This window comes from Pteronotus mesoamericanus, unplaced genomic scaffold (assembly GCF_021234165.1).
Source record: "Pteronotus mesoamericanus isolate MK-2021 breed Mesoamerican mustached bat unplaced genomic scaffold, CSHL_Meso_final contig_221, whole genome shotgun sequence".
Taxonomy (NCBI): domain Eukaryota; kingdom Metazoa; phylum Chordata; class Mammalia; order Chiroptera; family Mormoopidae; genus Pteronotus; species Pteronotus mesoamericanus.
In genome coordinates, this window is record NW_026555092.1 from 324,204 (window position 1) to 345,093 (window position 20,890).

Genomic DNA, 20,890 nt, shown 5'->3' on the forward strand with positions numbered 1-20,890 from the left:
GGTGAATGAAGACGCCCCCTTGTGCTCACCATTACCAGCAGGTGTTTGCTAAGATGAAAGGGAAGCAGGGAGATTTGGAAGCACAGATGAGGGCGCTGGGGGCCTCCCACTACATGGCTGATGTGACTTCCAGTGGCCCCAGCGCTTCGGGGCAAGTGGGACTGGGGTCTTCATGGAGGGAGGGGCTGAGCACAGCAGCTCTGGGGCTCCGCGGAGACCCCTCTCGTCCCCCCCACCCGTCCCCGGGCCCCAACCAGTCCCACGCGCCCGCTGCCCTCCACCCGGCAGAGGCCTGCTACAGGTACCCGCCTGTGGGGGCCCGCACGACCAAGGCCGCCCGTGCCTGGAAAGCCAGGCCGGTGAGAAAGAACACAAGGCCGGTGCTAACTGTGTCCCAGTTTCTTTTTATTTCTTTTTTTGTTTTTTTCCTTTTTTTTTTTTAAGTATGGAAGCTCAAGTATAAGATGTAGATTTTTTTTTAAGCTTTACAAAAAAACAAAATAAAACAAAAACTCCTTTTGCATTCCATAAAAATTGACAGAAAAGCACCTGGCCAGAAGAGCAGAACGGTCAGCAGGCCCCACCCCCGCACCCCACAATGTGGTCTCCGTGGGACAGGGGCCAGGCTGTGTGGGACAATGCCGAGGGCCACCTCTCCTTCCTCCCAGAGCTGTCCCCTGCCCCCCCACCCCCAACCCCAAGCAACTCCCAAACACACGTGGAATCAGATTTCCAGTTTTTCTTCTATCTTTCACACACCACAGTTATTTCATAAAATTTTTTTGTTTTACATTTTTTACACCAATGTAACAAAAAGGTGGGAAGGAAGGGAAGGCAGACAGACAGTGTATTTTATGCCTATAAATGGGGGGCAGGGGCGGGGGCAAACAAAACACACACGGTCTCTATGGAAACATCAAGTTTTGATAGCAAAACGTGGTGGGAAGCAGGCCTTGGAGACGGAGAAGGGCGTTAGCGGCTTTATTCTCAGGGTGTGATGGCGCTGTGCAGGTCGGTGACGCGAGTTGTTGTGTGACCTGTTGGGGAGGGAAGGGACAAGGGAAGGGAGCAGAAAACGAGTTTCTAAGAAAGGAATCTAACGAGTGCATGGCATGTCCGGTTAGCGTGAAGCAGAGGTTTAACATTGCTGCTTTCTCTTCAAAGCCTCCACCAGGTCGTTCTTAAGAGCTTCTTGTTTTGATTTGTCAGCAAAAGTCTGCACAGACCTGCCAGAGAGGAAGAAAAGTGTTAGGAGTAGGCTCCGTGGGAGGCAGCGTGGCGGCGAGGGGCCGGGCCGCTGCGCTGGTGCCTGGCGGCCACACACTGCCCGTGGCGGGAGAGCGACCTCCTGGGGCGGGGCGGCTGGCAGCCACGTCCTCGTGTCCCCTCTCTGTGAGAGCAGCACTGGAGGGCGCGGAGGGCGCAGAGCCCGACCTCGCACCCTCAGCACCGCATCGGCACCACAGGGAGGCCCAGGCCACCAGGACAAATGCTCAGCTCTGCGCCAGGCGGGGGTCACCTGGCCGCAGCCATCAGAGCCCTAGTCCACTCCAGGCACAGGCCCCAGCGCAGCAAGCAGAGACCCTCTGTGCTTCAGACCCGCTGCTGACTCAGGTCAGGAGCCAAGAGGCAAAGGCTCTGGGCCGTGAGGACCCTGCCACAAAGCTTCCTCTCAGCACAGCCCGGCCCAGCACGAGGACGGGCGCACGGTGCCCCGCGCAGTGCGGGCTGAAGAACCAGCGCGCCTGGACACCTGAGCACGGGGGTTCCCGGCCAGGGCACAACACGCAGGACAGGTGCTTTTAGGCTTTGGCCATGAGGCTCCATCAGCTGTCAGCTTGGCCAAGAAGCTCCCTCAGCCTGGGTTTCAAGAGTCAGCATGGAACTGAGGTGAGTGGCCCTGGGTCCCTGCAGTCAAGTCCTGGATGTGTGGGGAACATTAACATGAGCACCTTTACATACAGCACTAACGCTGTTCGGCAAAGCTAACAGGTAACCTCTGTAGAGGTTCTACAGTTCACAAAGTGCTTTCCACACACCTCCCTCACAGGCATCCGGAGGAGTCTTAGCATTATCATCCCCCATTTATAGACAAGGAAACTGAGGCAATGGCCTGAAGGATCATTTTGTCAAATTTACCTGTGTTGGTTAACTAAGAACTTATCAATAGTTTTATTTATAAACTGTGACAGTTTCAAAACAGTGGAAAGAAAGGGCGGAAGTTGCATCTCAGGAACACTGTGGACGGCGTGCTCCACAGGAACCTTGAGTTCCATGTACACTGACCGTGGCACAGAATGCGAAGGCGGGGTCGAAAAGAGCCCCAAATGCTGGAAATGGGTGAAGCAAGACAAAGTAGGACCCAGGAGAAACCACAGCACCCCCAGGTGAATGCTGGACACTGAACCTTGGAAAAGTCACGGGAAGCATCCTCCACGTGGTGAGGAAGCGAACAGGACAGGCAAGATGTTGAAAGAATCTGTACACAACTGAAAAAATGCCCGCGAGGTGTGCCACCCTTTTTGGTTAATGACTTGCCCTGGCCCAGCCCTGCACGGACAAAGGAAGGTCAGACTGCAGCCACGGGGGCCTCAGGCCGCAGCCTCAGCCAGTCTCCCACGGGCTGGTGGAAAAGCTCACAACGGGAGGGCACCGGGACCAGCGGGGGTGCTAGGCAGCAGCCGAATCCCCAGCCTACAGGGTGGCCCACTCTCTGGGAAGCAGCAGCAGAACATGCCAGGCCCCACCCCCCAAGGGAGAAAGTTCCAGAGTTAGAATCAGGTGAGAGACAGGCGAGGCTTGGAATGCTGAGGTATAAGGAGCAGGGCACTCATTCAGGGGACAGGACTCAGGAAGGTCACGGCCAAGCCCCTCGACAGCACCTGGAGGGGGCACGAGCTCAGCGTGGGAGGCGGGGCCTGTCCCGGAGAGGTGGGCTGGGAGCCAGGCTGCCCTCAGCCGCAGCGGAAGCCTCCAGTGGGTGGCCACTGGGCACCCGGGCCAAGGACCCAGAAACCTCCAGACCCACCCTGAACGCTGAGGGGCAGGGAGAAAAGTGCACTATAGAGCACCTTGAACGGGTTCAGCGCCATGGCAGGAACACAGCGGTCCTCGCGCAAGGCTGGAGGCCAACGCTGCCTTGGGCCTGGAGCCGGTGCACACATAGCCCGGACCAACACGCTCATGTCCCACGGGCACAGAGGAGCCCACCCCCCGCTTAAATCCCACCGCGCCTCTCCTGGGCTGGGCCCTCAGACGCTGAAGTGAAAGCCAGCATCCCTCCTCCTCGCCAGGGATGGTGCTTTCCTCTTTGTCACGAGTTCAAGCCACATTTCCCAGCCACCATCAACAAGCAAGGCTGTTTTCCTTTCCGCCGGGTAAGGCGCTCAGGAGGACAGCTGCAGCTCGTGTCTGGCGGAAGGGGATCCCGGCCCAGGCAGCTCCGGCAGCAGCGGAGTGGGGTGTACCGCGCTCACCAGGGGGACCAGAGCCCCGACTCGGTGCTCTGCCCTCAGACTCAGAGCAACAAGCCCCTTTCAGTCAGCCAGCCCCAGACAGTCAATGTGCCACTGGAACGGGCTTATGTGGCTTCCAGGATCCTTGGTGGGGAAGTTGAGGAGGACCCTGCGCGCACACAGCAGATTCAGGAAGGCTGCCCTGAAGCAGGTAGATGAGCAGAAGGCAGGGCACGGACGCGGGCTCTGCGGCCAACAAAGCAGCGCAGACAAGAGGCTTCGGCTGCGGGCAGGGCTGGGCCCCGAGACGACACTTCCACAGGAGCCAGAGCCCAAACCTCTCGTCTGCCCCCACCCAACCCCCGCCCACAACACAGACACACCTCACACGTGACACGGGTCCGCGTGAATGTGGCTACACGTTAATGTGGCTGCTCACAGCCGTGAATGGACACAGGGGTTAGTGGTGGTTTAAGTGGCCACGCGGCAGCCGCCAAACCGGCGGGGTCTCAGCAGGTTGGTGAGTCCTGTTTAGTGGGGAGGGTGTGCGCCCTCTCAGGCAGGGTACCTGGATCGGCCTAATTATCAGGCTGGATGTGGATCTGCCGCTGGGTCAGCACTTGGGAAAGCTCCCTCTGCAACTGCTGAAACTTGGGGTTGTCAGGGATAACGTCAACAGATCTACAGAGAGCACGCAGAGGTGAATGCAGCAGGAGGGGGAGGACGGCACAGAGGGAGGGGCACGGGGCAGGGACAGCTGAGAGGAGACACAAGGGACACACAAGACAGAAGGAAGGAACGTCATCAAGGCCACTGCCGCTCTGGGCCGCAGTGTTCCGGGCTCGCCCCCTACAGCCCGCAGGCTCTCTGCGTTGGTGTGCCGGCCGGCCCCCGGGCTCAACAGCTGGCGGGCAGGCAAGAAGCCCACTGGGGCCCAGACCAAGTCCCCCACAGACAGGGTGAGAAACAGGAGAAGATGAGGGTCCGGAGGGGAATCCTCGCTATTTTGACACTGTATCAGTAGGACACTGAAGATCTGCTGGACATATTCACAAGCCAGGGCAGCCTCCAGCACTGCTTCCCACCTCTCCTTCTGGCCCAAAAGGAGAGACTGGCACCTGCAACGGGGGATTCGAGGGCTGGGAGCCAAGCGAGGGCAGAAGCCCTTGGACTCGTGTGGTGTGCTGGCCGCAGGCTACAGACTGCGCCCCATCCAGCCCCTTCAGCAGCCCTGCCTCCCTGGCCAGAGAGGGCCCCCGCCAGGAGCGCTCACCCGCAGTCACACAGCTCGGGGTAACAGGGCATGTGTGAGCTCCCAGCCTCCAAGGCCTCTCCTGCGTCCAGCAGGACTCTGGCCTCCCGCTCTGCCACCATGGACCCCAGGGACCCAGAGAGCCCGTCAGCCTTCACTCGGCCGACACTGGACACTGTGGAACCGAGGGCCTGGGGTGCGCAGGTCAGGAACCTGGCCAAAGCCAACAGAGCCCTGGCAGAGGACATCAAGGTGGCTGGGGACCCTTTCTAGAAAGCAGCAGGGTAAACGGCTCTTGCTGTGGGACACACTCTGCGACCCAGAAACCAGCCACCCGGGGCGGCCGGGCCGCCTGGCAGCCTGCACTCTGGCACGTCTTAGGGTCTGGTCTGGAGCTGCCTTCAGACCCCAGAGACAAAGGGGCTGGGCAGGCTCTTTAGATGAAACTGACTCCTGGGGGACAAAAGGAGGCCGGCGCCAGGGACAGGGCAGCGATGGCCGGTAAGGGGAACGTCCCCCGCATGACTAAAGTGGAGGTAGGAGCCGGCACCTCTGAGAGCGCAGAACATGTACAAGGTGCTTTACCTTCCAAAACCTGCATAATGATCCTGTAACATGAGTACTCTAGCTCCAGTTTACTAATGAGGGTAAACTGAGGTAAAAGGCCATATAGCTATTAAGCAGTAGATGTAGGGTTCAAATCCCTATCTTTTTAACTTCCAAAGCTTGTCCTTTGCAGTACATTACCTCAGCCCATTGACGATGTCCTTTGTTTTTCCAAAGTAGATCTCATTCAGCGTACTTCTGATTTTGTTTTCCATGTCCTGGGGAGGAAGGTCAGTCAGGTGTGATGGCAAACAGGCAGGTGTCCTGAGGCCCACCCTCCCGCCGGCTCACCCCTGCAGTCCCCGCGGTGGCCACAGGGGGGCGGCGCATGACTGCACTACAGCCCAGTGAGCAAGCCCCTGGTGGCAGCTTTCAGGTCCACAGGCACGGAGGAGGCCAGGACCTGGGCACTGGCTGTTCCTGGGAGCCGGTGGACACCACATCACCACCCCCAGCCTTCCACCCATTTTGTGGACAGTCCTGTGAAACTGGAGAGCAGCCCCCTTCTTCCGAGCAGCGTGGTGAGGAGAAAGCAGCGGCAACAGGGGCTTAGGGCTTCCTGAGCAGGGCCTTCTGGGGCTCCAGAGCTGTGCCCTGCTTGCACCCAGGTCAGAAAGCTCAGAAAAACACAAGGCCAGAGTGAAACGTGAGAAATGCACCCCTGGCTGCTAGGGAACTGGAAGAAGGAAGCAAGGGAGGAGGCCAGCAAACCGGAAAACAGGCTCTGGGGGTAAAACGTCAGCCGCTGCAGGTGCAACCCACAGCCGGGGGCGTGACCCAGAGCCCGGAGGCCCACTCACCTCTACCAGGCGCCCAATGTTGGCTATGTGTGGCGAGCTGTCACTCACGGTTTCGTCTTTCTCCATCTGCGAGAGACAAAGACATTCCTCCAAGTTGGAGAGAGCCAGGCCCTCCCTGAGAAAGGCCACCTTGGCCGACAGAAAAGAGCTCGTCATTCCTGCTGGCAGCTTCCGAACCAGCGGCAGGTGGCTCAGGGCTGCTTCCCTAGTGGGGGGCCCAAGCACAACAGGACCTCAGCGGCAGGTCATGAACTGCCCAGCCAGGAGAAGCCCGGGGTCCCCATTTCCAGGGACAGCCTTGTGCCGCTGCCCTTGGTGGAACCGACGCCCATCAAGCCCACAACGGGGCAAGGAAAGGTGACACACTAGTCAGGCACTGGCTCCTCCAGGGCCACCGGAGGAGACTCGCTCAGCCCACAACAGTAACGGAGGAAGGCACCGAGAGCCCTGGGGGCAAGCACCTAGGCTCAGAGAGGTGGTGAGGGCGGAGCGTGGGCCCAGCCCTTTCTTCCTTCAGAGCCTGACTTCGTCCAGCCCTGTGAGGCTGAGTGACGTGGGGGATTCGAGCAAGAGAAATGCGACGCAGATTCCTGGGGAATATCCTGGGGATGCCACAGAGGTGGTCTTGGGGGAAGTGGGACCGAGCAATTCAAGTCTCAGGCAGAGCCGGCTCTGGCCCAGGATCAAAACTGTGAGTATTAAAGGAAAGGAGGCAGGGAGGGAAGAAGGAATCGAGGATTCCTGCCATGAGCACTTACCATGGATTGTGGGTATCTTCCCACTTTCTTCCTATGGTTAAGGCTTATTTCCCTCACACGGTTATAAATTCCTTAAGGAGAGATTTACTGGTTTCATACCTCACAGGGTGCCTAGCAGACTGGCAAGCACATAAATGCTCACTGTTACAAAATTGAAAATGAGACAACATAGCTACCACTGCCACTGTAGCTGGAATAAAACGTGGAAGCTAAAATGGGTAACCAAGAAACAGAATGGAAACACAAGAACAGCATCAGGAAGACTAGAGCTCACAATAAACTCAGACTAGTAAAAAAAAAAAAAAAAAAAAAAAAAAAAGCAAGAAAAAGGCAGGGAGACTATCTTCAGAACCAGAAGGGGGCAGGGGTGCGTGTGTGCATGTGGCGCGCTGTGTGTGCTCAGAGGTCAGAGGCCTCTGCTGCTTCTCACCCGTCTTCCCTTTTCTTCTGGGGTCAGACAAACCTGATCCTCTGATAACAGCGATCCTTGGAACTTCACAGTGCACTTCAGAGGTGCCAGGACACTATAGCGGGCAGAGGCCAACCCCACTTCCATAACAGAAAGACAACGACTAGTTTGACACTGGTCCAGACAAGTTTTGAAGGGACTGTTAAAAACCATCTGTGGGCACGTTTTAAAATAAGACATCGTCTAGGAGCCAGCATGGGCTCACTAGTGTGAACAAGCTCCATCCCAGAACCTCTGATTTCCTATTCTGATGGGAACGTCGGCCTGGAAGAACAGAGAACACCTCTAGTATGATCGCAGCAAGCATGCAGGTTCCCGTCGAACATCCTGCAACCGTGGCTGAGGTGTGGAGCTTACACGATGGCCGCTCAGATGAGCCTCTGCCGACGGGGGTCGGACGCCACGTTCCCCGGGTGGCCTCTGTGGTATCCTGCAGGATTCTCTGCCTGGCCCGGGCCAACCTGTGCGTCCAGGATTTAGAGGAAGGCATAGACAGCCAAGAGGGTTCACTGACGTCCTACCACTGGCATCAGGGGTCGAGGTAATCAGAAGGGTCACTGCAGAACCCAGAAACACGGGCCAGCTACCAAACACAACAGCAACCATGTGTGGAGGGCTTCGCAGGGGGCAGCCACCTTGCCCCACTAAGTCCACACAAAAACCTATTTTACACCCAAGGATATTGAGGGTTAAAGATGTCAAAATTTGCCCAGATCCAGCAGCGTCAGACTCCAAGGACGTCGCCCTTCCTGCCTCAGTATGCTGATCACATGTACCTGGGCAAATGCAAACCAGATACTTTGGCTCAAACATTAGTCTCACTGACTATACAATGGGGGATAAGCCCAGTGAAGAGACTCGTGGTTTTTAGATTATTTCAAGCTTAACAAGACCCTGATGTGGCTGCAACAAAAGCTTCCCTGCAACTTCAGGTGCGCTGGTGACCACTACTGGTGCCCAGATCAGAAGCTGCAGCTGCGAGGCTCCAGGCCTCGCTTAGGAAGGCCGCCGTGCCCTCTGCTCTGTCCCGGCCCAGCGACCTCTGCAGGGCTGGATTCCATTTGGGACACTGGACTTTCAGAAAGCCATGTACAAGTTGGGAGTTCACCTGCTTAAAAGGTTTGAAGACTCTGACCCCAAGAAATGAGAAAGAACTGGGGATACACTTCAGGCTATCGGCTGACAGGCTATCCTACCAGCGGGCGGGGGAGCAGATCCAATCCATGAGGGAACATCACGGGACGACAGAGCCGCCTGTAACAGGCATCTGTTCATAAAGCACGGGGTGCCGCTGCCAGACACACTACAGGAGGGGCAGAGTGACAGTCTGGAACCTACGACCCCGCAAGGCTCTTCTAAAGCTAGGCGGCCAATCTGTGCAGAACGAAGATGCCAGGTGCCGGCCAGACTGCCTTGGTGAGGACTGGTCAAAGGAAAAGAGGAAGGGAGATGCCAGGCCGGCCAGCCGCTCTGCCCCGACACCGGGCCTTCCACAGTTCCGGGCACATCTGGCCGGCGATGCAGGGGGATGTGAACCCTCAGGGACTCTGAGGGCCACCACAAAACGGGCGAAGCGAGAGTGCTCAGACTCTTACAACTGAGAGCTACTCGTCGCCACTTCAGGTCTAACAAATACCCCAGTCCAGGCAAAGCCTAAGTGCTTGCTGGACATTCTCTGCCCCTAGCAAAACCCTGTGCCAAGACAACTGGAGTGAGTACATGCTGACCGGGGTTCAGGAGCACACTCCGGAGAAGGGATGGAACTGTCTGCCCACTTTAAAAAAAAAAAAGATTTTATGTATTTATTTTTAGAGAGGGGGAAGGGGAGGGAGAAAGAGAGGGAGAAAAACATGGATCAGTTGCCTCTCACATGCCCCCACCTGGGGACCTGGTCCGCAACCCAGGCACGTGCCCTGACCAGGAATCCCTGACCAGGAATCGAATCGGCAACCTTTCAGTTCACAGGCGGGTGCTCAAGCCACTGAGCCACACCAGCCGGGACTCTGTCTACCCACTTTTAAAAGGGATTTTTGGATGCCAACACCCTGGGACTGTGTGTCCCCTCCCCTACAGGGAACTAGTTTCCGATCAGACTGACTGCCGCTCAAAGAGCAGCTCCTCTAGGCATGGAGGGGCCTGGGGCGGGGGTGTGACCCAAAGTCTGTCCCATCACAAATCAGTGTCTCCCTCCCCAGTGCCAGGCAGGGCCAATTCCTGGCAACCCTGGGAAGTGATGAAGCTTAGCGCTCACCGAGGGCTCCATTTTAAATTCAGCACCAAGAGTGCAAAGTGAGGCCAGGACTGTTGGCAAAGGGTCCCCGGCCATCTTAAGTCAAGTCACATGACCAGCCCGACCTCTTGGAGAAGAAAGGCTGAAGCTGCTGGACACTCAAAGGTAAAACAGGTCGGGGAGGGGGAAGGGAACCTGAGCCCAAGGAAAAGGCCCAGCAGGGACCGTGGATGGAGGGAAGGTGGGCTGGGGGGCGGGCAGCAGGGCCTGGGCAAAGACGTGCGTCCACGGCCCCCTTGCTCACAGCCTTGCCAACCCCCTCGACACCTGGTCAGGCCAGCTTTCCGGCAATGCTGACCCACCAAAAATAGAACTATTTTTGCAATGCTTGTATTATTACATCCTTATGAAAGTGGCTGACAGAAGAAAACATTTTTACATGCTGTGGCTTGCACAGATGTTCCACAAGGTGATCCCAACCAAGCCTGAAGTCAGAGGCCAGTCAGCTTGTCCCTATCAAGCGGCCCTTCTCTGAGGCCTGGATATGGGAAGGACACGGGCGAGTATTTGGAAAGCAGGCTGTTTTCCTTAAAAGAGGCATCTGTCATCTCCCACCGCCCTGTGGGACTCTTCGGTGAGCACAACCCACCAGAGCAAGGCCCAGAAGGGAGCCAGGCCCAGCCCCATGGCTCCGCACCTGGAGGCCGGCAGGGCAAGGGCCTCAGCCTGTCTAGGCCTCCACTTCCTGGCCTCTGCCTGGTGCTTCATGAGCTGGCACATACACGACGCCCAGAACGGTGCCTGGCAGGACAGCGGCTTCATTCCCAGGACTTTCCGGTCCTGGCCCTTGGGCAGAAGCCAGATGTGTCTTCCTGGATACGGAGCTGTGCCCAGTGAGAGCTGGACCGAGGCCAGGACTGACCGCGCTGTCACGCCAGAAGACAGCGATCAGACAGTCTCTCAAGGAAGATTCAGTGTGCCTAGTTTTGGACAATCCTAACTGAACCTCAAACTGTGTATCATCTAGAAGAGGGAAAAGTCTCTGCTCGCAAGAAATATGGTGGCGGCAGTAGCAGCCATTTATTTACTGGCCATAAACCATGTGACAAAATGGTTTTGTACTTCTATTCTACAACAATCTTTCCAAACAGGCATGATTAGCTCCACGGTGAAAATGCTGATTTTCAAAGAAGGGATGTGATATGTCCAGGTCACATGGCTGATCTGCCCCAATGAAGGTCTGAGGTCTGGATGATTCTGAAACCTGTTTCTGCCAGACTGCTCTGCTTGCTTAATTCCATCCACGTTCTTTACCAGAAAAAAACAAACAAACAAAAACACCCCACAATCCAGGACTCAGAGATTCCAAGCAGTGTCCAGCCTGGTCTCGTCTGCCTCCCCCGTCCGCCTACCACCCTGGGATCTCTGGTCCCTTCTTCTCCTGTCAAGCTTCACAGTGGAGCAGTCGCAGGGAGGCAGCCTCAGGCCAGCCTTCCTTCCCTCCCAGGTGCAGGCCGCTCCCCGCGAGGCCGCCCAACCCCAGCAGCCACGCTGCCAGAGCACCCCACCGCTGAACGCGAGAGCTGGGCTGCAGCTGTGGCTGCGCACCCCCCCGCGGGGAAGCACTCCCCGCCCTGTCCCCTCACCCCCACCTCCGGCCTTGCCTAAGTGCCAAGAATGAGTCAAAGAGGACTTCCCTGTGTGACATTCGGGCAGGTGCCTTTGTTGGAGTTTCACTGCATGAAGACACACCACGGCACCTACTGCTGAGCGGGGAGAGCTCAGCTTGCAAACGATCAGGCTAACCTCCCCGCTCAGCAAAACATTCCACCTTCATTTCTAAATATTTAGAAAATGAAAAAATATCAAACGAACATCTGCAGGGCCTGTCCCCAGTCGGAAACCTTGCATCTTTCAGAGATTTATGGTCTTGCCTCTTTCCCATGTCTCCAGCTGTCAAAGTGACCTCTTAATGCAACTTCCTTTTCCATGGGCTGGTACTTGGCGTGCAACAAGCCTTCCCCGTGGGGCCCAGCGGCAGCTTGCCAGAGGGCACCTCCCGCCCTCTGGGCCTGGAAGGACGGTGCCACCTGGCTGTGACGAGCTTCCCCGAGGACTGCTGTTCACCTTTCCCACCGCAGCTGCAGGGGTTTGCCAAACCACTATCTGCTTCACTTCCAGGTGACACCCCAGGGACATCTTCTGCTGGAGATGGGAAAGGAAAGGCCCCGGCGGAGGAGCCGGGTAAGGGCACCGAGGGCGCATCCTGCGGTGCACTTGGTCTGAGCCACCTGGGGTCTGGCATGACCACGTGTGAAATGCAGCTCAAGTAACTGTGACTGGTAGATTTACCAACAATTTAAAGGAAGTCGGTAAGGGCAGCTTTCCATGCCATTCCTGTGTACAACCATAAACCAACTGAAGTGAGAGGAGGGGCGGGGGCGGGGGCACAGGGAGGGCAAGGCCGGGAATGCCTGGGGAAGGGGGGACCCTGAAGGGAGCCCCCACCAAGCCCAACCATGGCCCTTGTCAAGGTGAGGCACAGGAGCAGGAACGTGAGGGAGCACTAGGAGCCTTGATACCCCTGCTGCTGCATGGTGGCCCCTCGTCTCAGGGTGAGGAGTGGTGTCTTTCCTGCTGCACACGGGGCGAGAGTAAGCACGTGGCTGTGACGAGGCCTAGGGCCCACAGTTAAGGCCAACGCCTGGCAACTGCAGGCAGGGCTCAGGTGAGGAAGACTCACTCCCAAATGTCTCCTGACCTGTCCCCGCTCCTCTCCTCCTCCTGCCTTTGCCCTTTGCTGCTTCCTGCCTTGAGGGTAACACAGCCTCTTCCACGGGCCACCTGGCCACAGGCCCGTCCCCTCCAGCCCTCTGAGGCTGCTCCCTCCCAGGCCCTGGTCACCTCTCCTGGATGACTCTGACAGCCGCCTCCACCAAGCACCCGCCGTGTCAGCCGGCAAGGCTGTCTTCTGAAGACACAGACCTGACCAGACCACTCCACCACCTAGAAGCCTTTGAAACCCTTCCCACTACCTCTGGTGGTGACGGTGTCTCATCTGGTCACCCTGCTTCCTACAGGAGAAGCCGATGAAGGAGGCACCCGCAGGGTGACGGTGCTGAGCACACTCCAGGGGGCCCACAGCCCTGACCCCACTCTCGGTGCCCGCTTCTGGGGCCACGGGGCCATGACGGCTCTCGCGCTGGCTGCCAGCAGAATGCCACTGGGCGCCCTCGGGGGAGTGGACTGTCTACTCTGAGCTGACTGCTCAATGCACTTCTGTGCAAATGTTTATTTAGCAATCTACTGAATGCCAAGCACAGGGGACAGACTAAGAGCAAAAAATGTAGGCCTATGTTTTTTCTAGAATGACAAATCTGAGCTCAAATCCTGACTGCCTCCTAACCATGGGACAATTCCGAAACCCTCTGAACCTTGGTTCCCTCACCTGTTAAATGGGAGTGGTGACTCTCTCCTGCCTACAGCCTCACCAAAGGAGGCGGCCTGCACCATCACGCATGCTCACCCTTTACCCATGATTTGCTCAACTTTCCTGGTGGAAGCCCCCCGTCTCCCACCCGAGGCAACCACTGCCCGTCTGGGACTCCAAGGCCCGTCTGGGACCACTGGCCCAACCCACGGCCCCCACTTCCCATTCGCTCCGAAGCGGCGCGTCACTCACTTAGGCCTGTCTCTCTTGCTGCTTCCTTGCCCCCACTCCGCAGTTACTTACATTGGAACCCTGCCCCAGCTGTAAGGCCCCTCGGATGAGTTATGTGACCGGCCGTTAGTATGATGACAGAAGCATGAACTTCCTCACTAAAGCCCAAAAGCACAGGCAATGCAAACAAGGCCCGCGGCCCCGGCCCGGTGTGCTGAGGACAGCCACTCATCAGGCGTGTGTTTGGCTTGGCAGGAGGCACTGCTCGCGGCAAGCCGGAACCAGACCCTGGCCGTGGGCTGACAGCTCTGATTTAAACTATTAGGAAGACCAAGGATTAAATATTTGTCCAGGTCACTGTAAACCGGGTGGAATTCTAAACAGTCCAGAGCGGTAAGTGATGCAGGAAACAGTCTCCGGATACAAATTTAGGATTTTCCACCATCACCCAGGTGGCAGGGCGTGGAGGAAGCCGGCTGTGGTAGAGCTGGCTGCCCGGGGGTCTGATGCCGCTCCCCGGGCAAGGGTTCCTGGAAGACAAGGGCCCATGTCCATGCAAAAGGATGGGCTCTGCCCCGGGGAGCACTAGCCTAGCTCTGGGATGGCGCGGGAATGGCGCTGCCCGAAGGCCAGGGGCTCAGGCCCCCGTGGCGCAGCCGCAGGGGCAGCGGAGGCTCGGCGCAGGGCTCCAGTAAGCACCCCAGGCATGCTGGCGGACAGCGCATTTGCCTGCGCTGTGATCTTCCAAATGTGTGAAGGTTCTTTTGTGACTCAAGTACAAATTCACCTGAGTTACTACTATATGTATGCTTTCTGGTACGTACATTTTCTATCAATAGCTATTAAAGTAGAATTATTATCTTATTGAAATAAACCTTTGATGTTAAAAGGGATCCTAATAAAGAGAGTAACAACTAGAACAGGAGGCCAAGTGTCTCTTGTCCATGCTCTGCCCTTTACACAAAGTAGACACCATGCTGGCACACGGCCACCACCCACCAGGACAGGGCTGTCAAGGGTCTTAAACGTGGGCCCTTACACAAAGGTCTGAAGCCTGCTTAGCTGCTTAAAGCAGCATCTGAAGTAGAAGTTAGGAACGTCTGCTCCTGGGCAGGCAGCACCTTTCAGCCCAACCTCCCAGTTCAACCAAGACATGCCTTCAACAGGGGAAGCAGCCACAAATAGAGGGGGGCATCTTCCAACCTCACCCGATTTCCAGTGGGTAGAGAAGGGCTGAAGGTTGAATCAATCACCGATGGCCAGTGAGTTAACCAATTATGCCTATGTAACGGAGCCTCCATAAAACCCACAAAGGGTGGGGGTCAGAGAGCTTTCAGGATGGGGAGCTGGATGCTTCCAGCCACCATATGGGTCCCAAACTCCACAAGGATAGAGGCTCCTTTGCTCGGGACCTCGCCCCCGCCCCCCCTATCTCTTCATTTGGCTATTAATTCATATCCTTTAATAACCTTTATAATAAACCAGAAATCTAGTGAGTAGATGGGTTTCCTAAGTTCTGTGAGCCACTCTAGAAAGTAAGTGGAACCCAAGGAAGGCATGTGGGCACCTCTGATTCACAGCTGGTTGGTCAGTGAGAGCAGAGGTGACAATCCGCACCTGCAACTGGTGTCTGACGGAGTGTGTGTGTGTGTGTGCGTTGGGGGGATGGGAGGGGGACGGGATGGAGAAGTCTTGAAGAACTGAGCCCTTAACCTGTGGGATTTGACGTTGTCTCCATGGAGCGTCAGGATTAGGCTGAACTGTGAGACACGTTGCTGTTGCATGAGAAGTGCTTGGTGGGGATATGGGGACCATGCCCCTACTCACGAAATGGGTACAGAAGCCAAAGGAGTAGCAATTGTCAAAATTTAATGTGTGCATAAATTACCTGGAGAATTTTGTTCAATTCAAATCCCAACTTGGTAAGTTTGGGTGGGGCCCAAGACCTCTGCATTTCTGACAAGCTCTTGGGTGACGCCAACACGGGCCCTGGGCGAGGCTGTGAACGGCAGGGCACAGGTGCCCTGGAGCTGCAGGTGAGAGGTCTCTCAGAGAGCCGACCTGCCCAATGACCTGCTGGTGACCTGCTGACAGGGCTGCTCATGACCGCAGAGACGGGACCCGAGCAAAGCACCCTGTCTCACAGCACAGAGGGAGCCCGAGGTGCTGGCATGGGGAGGGCGTGGGGAGGGCGAGGAGAGGAGCCACAGCCAAGGCTGCAGCCACCTGCCCCTGCCGAAGCAGGGGGCCAGCAGGGGCTGGCAGGTGGCGACCAACCACGGAGCGCCCAACGGGCATTTATTTGAAAATAAGTGACAGATTTACAGTGGGCTAAATAAGCCCAAGTTAAAGGACAGCATCCTAACAAAAATGCTCATCTGACCGATAACTCACTCTAAGGAAGTCCCTGCCGGAGGTCTCTGAGCTTGGCCTAGAGCTAATTAATATCAGGCAGAGCCACCACAGGTAACGTACAAGAACGAAGCCAGCAGGGACAGCTATCACCTGGTTCGCTGACACCAAGCTTCACATAACCAACACAGGCAATGGGAAACCTCACTTTAAAAAAGACTGGCTTCCTAAGAACAGCAGGGGAAATCCCTGGACACTCAGTGGTTCATGGGACAAAGAGATGGGGTGGGGGTGCCAGTGGATGGCCATTTAGTTGATCGCACGCTCAAGAGGTAGCAGCCTCTTCTGGGCACATTTTGGAGGACAGGTTCTATGCGGCTGCCATTTTTTATAGAGGCTGACGTAAAAGGAACAGACCGTCTCCCAAAGCAGTGAGCACCCCACCCGGGCAGGGCAAAGCAGAAGCAGGCGTCCTGTCAGGTTGGGAGTGACCTCTGAACTCTTCCAGTGTCTCAGTCCTGTGACTCAGGTAGGCTTTGGATTGCTTTGGCCAAATATGCTCACTTCTGCTTTTGTGAGGTGAACGAGTGTTCTGAGTTTTTAAAAGTTCTCTGAAAGGCCCTGCCTGGGCCTGCGCTGGGGACCCAGTGAGCATTGTCCAGCTCCATCCCTGGAGCACTCCAGGGGGAGAGGGGGGCGGGGGCGGGCTGCGCAGAGCTGAGCGGAGAGCAGACTTGCCACCGTGCTTGTCAGTCACTGGTCCCGACCAGGCACTTGCATGGGGAGGCGAGGACACCGGCTGAGGCGGAGGATGCAGGTGCTTCTCCTTCTGAATCCCTTTGAGCTTTTATTTCAGCCTCTTCTCTCCTTTTGGGGAACCCTGGCTACTGTCCCCCAGCAGCCTGTTGCCAACTATCTGGGTTGACCCTCTGGCTCTGCTGTCACTCTCCATATGGCCCACCCCACCTGCACGGCAGTGTCCACCCGTGTTCACTGTCCGCTGCCTGTCCACATCCATCCCCCCTGCAGGTGAAAGGCAGCCAGGTTTTACTCCAGGAGAGCAACACTCCCTTCCCAGCTACAATATCACAGGTAGTCACACGACCCAAGACTAGCTTGACGCCTTCCTCCCCCGCAGCCTCAGGGAATGATTGTGATGGACCAGCAACCATATCTGGGGTCTCATGGGCCTATACGGGAAGAGAAGCTCTTCCCCAGGACTGTCGGGAGCCACCATGCAGCGATACAGGGTCCCAGCGGCATCATCTGCGTCCTAGACCCAGCCATGCTCAAGGAAGCCTGAATTTCTGGGTCGTGCAAGCTGACTCATTTCCATGTTTTGCTTAAGTCAGAGTTTTACTTCTGTCATTTGCAACCAAGAGTCCTAATACATAATCTAGGTCACAACTGAGGAATTAAATCATGCTAAAATGTTATCAGCAGTATGTCCTCGACATCACAGGAGCACTTGAACATAAACACCTTGACCCAGATAGAAAACCTCCCATGCCTGAGTCTTGGGACTCACTGATAGGCCTCTGGGGAGGTCATGTCAGGCACAGAGGCTGGCCCAGGATCCCTCTGTGGGGACAACCGCTCACTCATTCCCACGTACAGTCAGCTCTGGGGCTGGCACCTGTGGCCACTGGCAACTCTACCTGTCTGGTAAGGCTGCCTCCGAGGTTCATGGTGCCAGAGCCGGATTTGTTGGTTTGCAGCCACAGCATCACCGTGGAGGTCAGCTTGTAGTGGGCGGTACGGCCACTGGATTTCTCCTGGGGGACGAGACAGGGATCAGAACCCTGAGCATAACCCCAAGCTAAGGAGGGCCGGAGGCGGCCGAGTTCAGGGTCATCCTACCGTGCCCCTTCCTAAGACATTACCCCAACACTGTCTTTCTTATAAAATCCCAAATGGTTTTTAAAGGACTAAATCTACAATCATGTGGATTTAGTTCTTCTGGGACCTTTATCATCAATGACTACTGCCATCTTGACTCATCTTTATCCAGATGGCTTCGGGGCATTTTAGGAATTAACGGGTTTACGGATCACAGCACCCCAGCACCCATCTTCAAGAAGCACCTGCCAGAGAACAGGGGCTGCCCGGCTCGGCGGGGCGTCTGCAGCGCAGGCCCTGGGCCAGCAGCTGCCGGGAGCCGTACCTGCACTTCCACCACGTGGATAGAATCCCAGCAGCCTTTGATCTTCTTTGAGCCGTCTCCAGCCTTCTTTATGAGGATCACTCCCGCGAAGCCATGATCCAGATCCCAGAGGTAGACAGATGAGACGCCGCCTTCAAAGTACCTGCAGGAAACAGGCCCGTGTGCCCATTAGATGTTAAGCCTGTCAAATTACAGACCCTCAGCTTGGGCCCCAGGGGGTGTCATTTGGCAGAGATTCACCTAAGTGTCTGTCTAGAACTGAGGACCCTCCCTGCAATGGTTCCAGGGTTCATTTTTGCATGTGTCCTGAACATCCATTGGTCAGGGATGGGGGCACAGCATCCTTTGGGGGTCACAGAAAGAACACGGCTCAAGATGAACCTGAGTCTGAGCTCTGCCACATACCTTAGGCTTTGTGGTCTTTGGAGAATTTATCAAACTTCTCTGGGCTTCAGATTCCTCCCACATAAAGGACCCAACAAAGCATGTGGCGTGACAGACATGCGATGGGGTTCACTACTACGGAGTCCTCATCACCGCCCAATAATCCTGTGTTTTGTGATGGCTGCTTTACAGGGGCGATAAGGAGAAAGAAATAGAGCAACAAACGCTTCCCCACCCAGAACTCTCCAGAGCCTGGGCACACCCAGGCTTCTGTGGTTTTTCAGAGCAACTTGCTGCAACCCCCCAGCCAAGAATGAAGAGCTACGTTTGGGATGGAGCTTCCTCCTGAGGCCTGAGCCAATATGGAAAAATTCCTAATTAAGATCAAATGCTCGAGGGAAAGAGAAGGCCAGAGGAGGAAAGGAAATCAGGCTAGACTCCCAAATCCAAGAGACCCAAGTCAAGGTCAAGCTGCTGTGAGCCTAGACCGAGGAGTGCAGAGAGCAGAGGAGGATGGACCATCAGCTGATGAGCGGCGCCTCAAATTCCACTGACGACCAAGTGGGAGAATCTGGTCTGGCAGCCAGCACATGCTTTACCAGCAAGTCTGTGTGGCCTCTCTGACCCCATGAACCCCTGCTCAGTGGTGCGCAGGCACACTCCGGGACCCACCGGAGTGTGACCTTAGATGGGAAGCAGCAAGCAGGCAGCGCGGCCGCGGTGAGCGCGGGCTCAAGTCAGACGAGCGTGAGTCTCAGCGCCAGCCCCTCCAGTTACCAGCTCCATCTGTGCGCTTATGACCCAACAACCATTAAGCAAGGGCTGCCAGGCAGCACCTGCGGTAACTGGGCCTTAGGACTGTTGAGATGAAACCAATGGAGGAAAAGAGATGTCTGACCAAAGATTACTAGTAATTTTAGTAACAAAAACAAGAACTAAGAGTAAACACATCTGTGAATTATAGCTCAATAGAGTTGTTATATAATAAACACATACATGCTAAATATTACTGTTTAGAAAATGGGGGTGAAGAAATATGAGAATTCTTTGTCCTTTCTTGTGCAAAGGCCAGTACGTGATAGGCAGCAGTGTAACAATAAGCCCAAGGCAGTAGCCCCGCCTCAGGAGCGAGAGCCTGCAGCCGGTGAGCTGCAGGCCTCTACCCGCTGCTTGCCGGCTGGACGCCCAAGGGTCCTCGCCAAGGGTGCTACCCTTGCCTCTCCCCACCAGGATTCCTCAGGCAGCCTGGGGCCCGCCCACTGCTGCTGCCGCCACCACATCCTGTCCCCACTGCTCCATCCCAGCGCCATCCACTGTGATTAAGCTGTCAAATGCAATTCCCAATTCTGCCACTCCCAGCAAGTCACCGGAGGCAGGTGAGGGCAGGCCTGCCAGGGCTCCGCAGGAGACGCCAGCCCCGCATTAACTGTCGGTCAACAATGGAGGGGGGGAAGGCCTCTGGCTCCAAACAAGCGCAAGTGTAGTGCTGCAAGGGGAACGCACGGACACGCCTGTGGGGGCCCACAGCCTGGCACCATCCCAGGTGACCTCCAGGAGATCAGCCAAAGCTGGGCACTCAGGAAGGTTCTTTCTCTTGTTCCCAATCTCTTTTCAGCACTGCCACTGCCCCCCCAAAACACACACACACACCCCCTCCCTGGGAGGGAGTGAGCAGGCAGGTGTTTTCACAGAGAACCAGCCCTGCAGGGAGCCGTGCACCCAGGCTGGCCCGGAAAGCTCCCGGGATGTGGGGAGCCCCAGGGCGCCCAGGCGAGCCCGCAGTAGGGCCTCTGGGAGCCCTTGCGGTTTGTTGCCCTGGATTTGGGTGGCTCCCTTGGTTTGGAGTTCACTGGGACGCACCCCAACACGAGTGAGGGAGGAGAGCAGCAGCCCACAGCAGGCCTGTGAACCGGCCCTGTTGGTGATGGGCGGCTAGGCTCTGCCACCTGGTTTTCCCTTTCGTCTTGCTTGCAGGGAGAGCAGCCCCACATCAAAAGGGAAAAAAACAACAACTTGAAAAAACTGTGGCTTTTCCTGTGCTGGCAAAAAGGACGAGCTGGTAATTCCTTTTTTCCGTTGGCCATCCTGGAATGAAGGCTTGAAGCCCAGTGGGCATTTTCATCCTTCCGCTGCCCCCCTCCCCCAGCTTATGGCCCCAATCCGCTGCCCCTCCCCAAACCAGAGAGTGGTGGTGTTCTCATCCAAGGCTTGTCGCCCTGTGTGCTGGAGCACTGGGGAAAACGGGTTGGGCTGTGCTGGAAGGGAGCCAGGAGAGATCACGGTGGTCTGACAGCCGTGTCGACACCACCCGGTGACCAGTTCAAAAGTGCCAGGTGGCCTACAGTTGATCCCCCTCGGTCCCCTCCCTTAGATTTGTTTTCTTTCAGAAAAATAAGACAGCGGCATGAATGTTTTATAAGGTGGAACTGGCCGTTTCCAGCCCAGCACCCCCTCCGTGGCCCGGCTCCCACGCTGGGCAGCTTCTTCCTGGCCTGCTCAGCTTCCTTGTGGGCCACACTGACTGCGCCCAGCGTCTCACAATGCCGGGTACGAAGGAGGTAAAATGCAACCTCAGTCCTGATCCCCATGTGGGTTACTGTTCCCCCAAATTAAAAAAATGTATTGCAACATTGTTAAAAAAAAAAGGAAATTTAAAAATTAGCCCATAGTACCATCTATCAACTTATCCCATAAATCTACTTTTTCCAAATTCCCTTCCAGCCTTTGTCCAGATGCATGATTTTTATGTAACTATAAGC

General features: G+C 56.2%; 1 protein-coding gene across 2 annotated transcripts in view; it reads right to left on the bottom strand.

The window, feature by feature from the left end:
• Positions 1-394: 394 nt before the first annotated feature.
• CAPZB (capping actin protein of muscle Z-line subunit beta) overlaps positions 395-20,890 on the bottom strand; it is a 128,120-nt gene continuing 107,624 nt past the window's right edge. Inside the window, exons 5-10 of one of the 2 annotated variants that reach the window (XM_054571652.1) lie at positions 17,748-17,889; positions 17,242-17,358; positions 6,114-6,179; positions 5,455-5,531; positions 4,024-4,136; positions 1,121-1,226 (exon numbers count right to left, since the gene is read on the bottom strand). In XM_054571652.1, the coding sequence (XP_054427627.1) occupies positions 4,034-4,136; positions 5,455-5,531; positions 6,114-6,179; positions 17,242-17,358; positions 17,748-17,889 (505 nt within the window). In that variant the 3' untranslated portion in view covers positions 1,121-1,226; positions 4,024-4,033. Of the gene's footprint in view, positions 1,227-4,023; positions 4,137-5,454; positions 5,532-6,113; positions 6,180-17,241; positions 17,359-17,747; positions 17,890-20,890 lie in introns of both variants that reach the window. The other variant, XM_054571653.1, reaches the window with a different exon arrangement.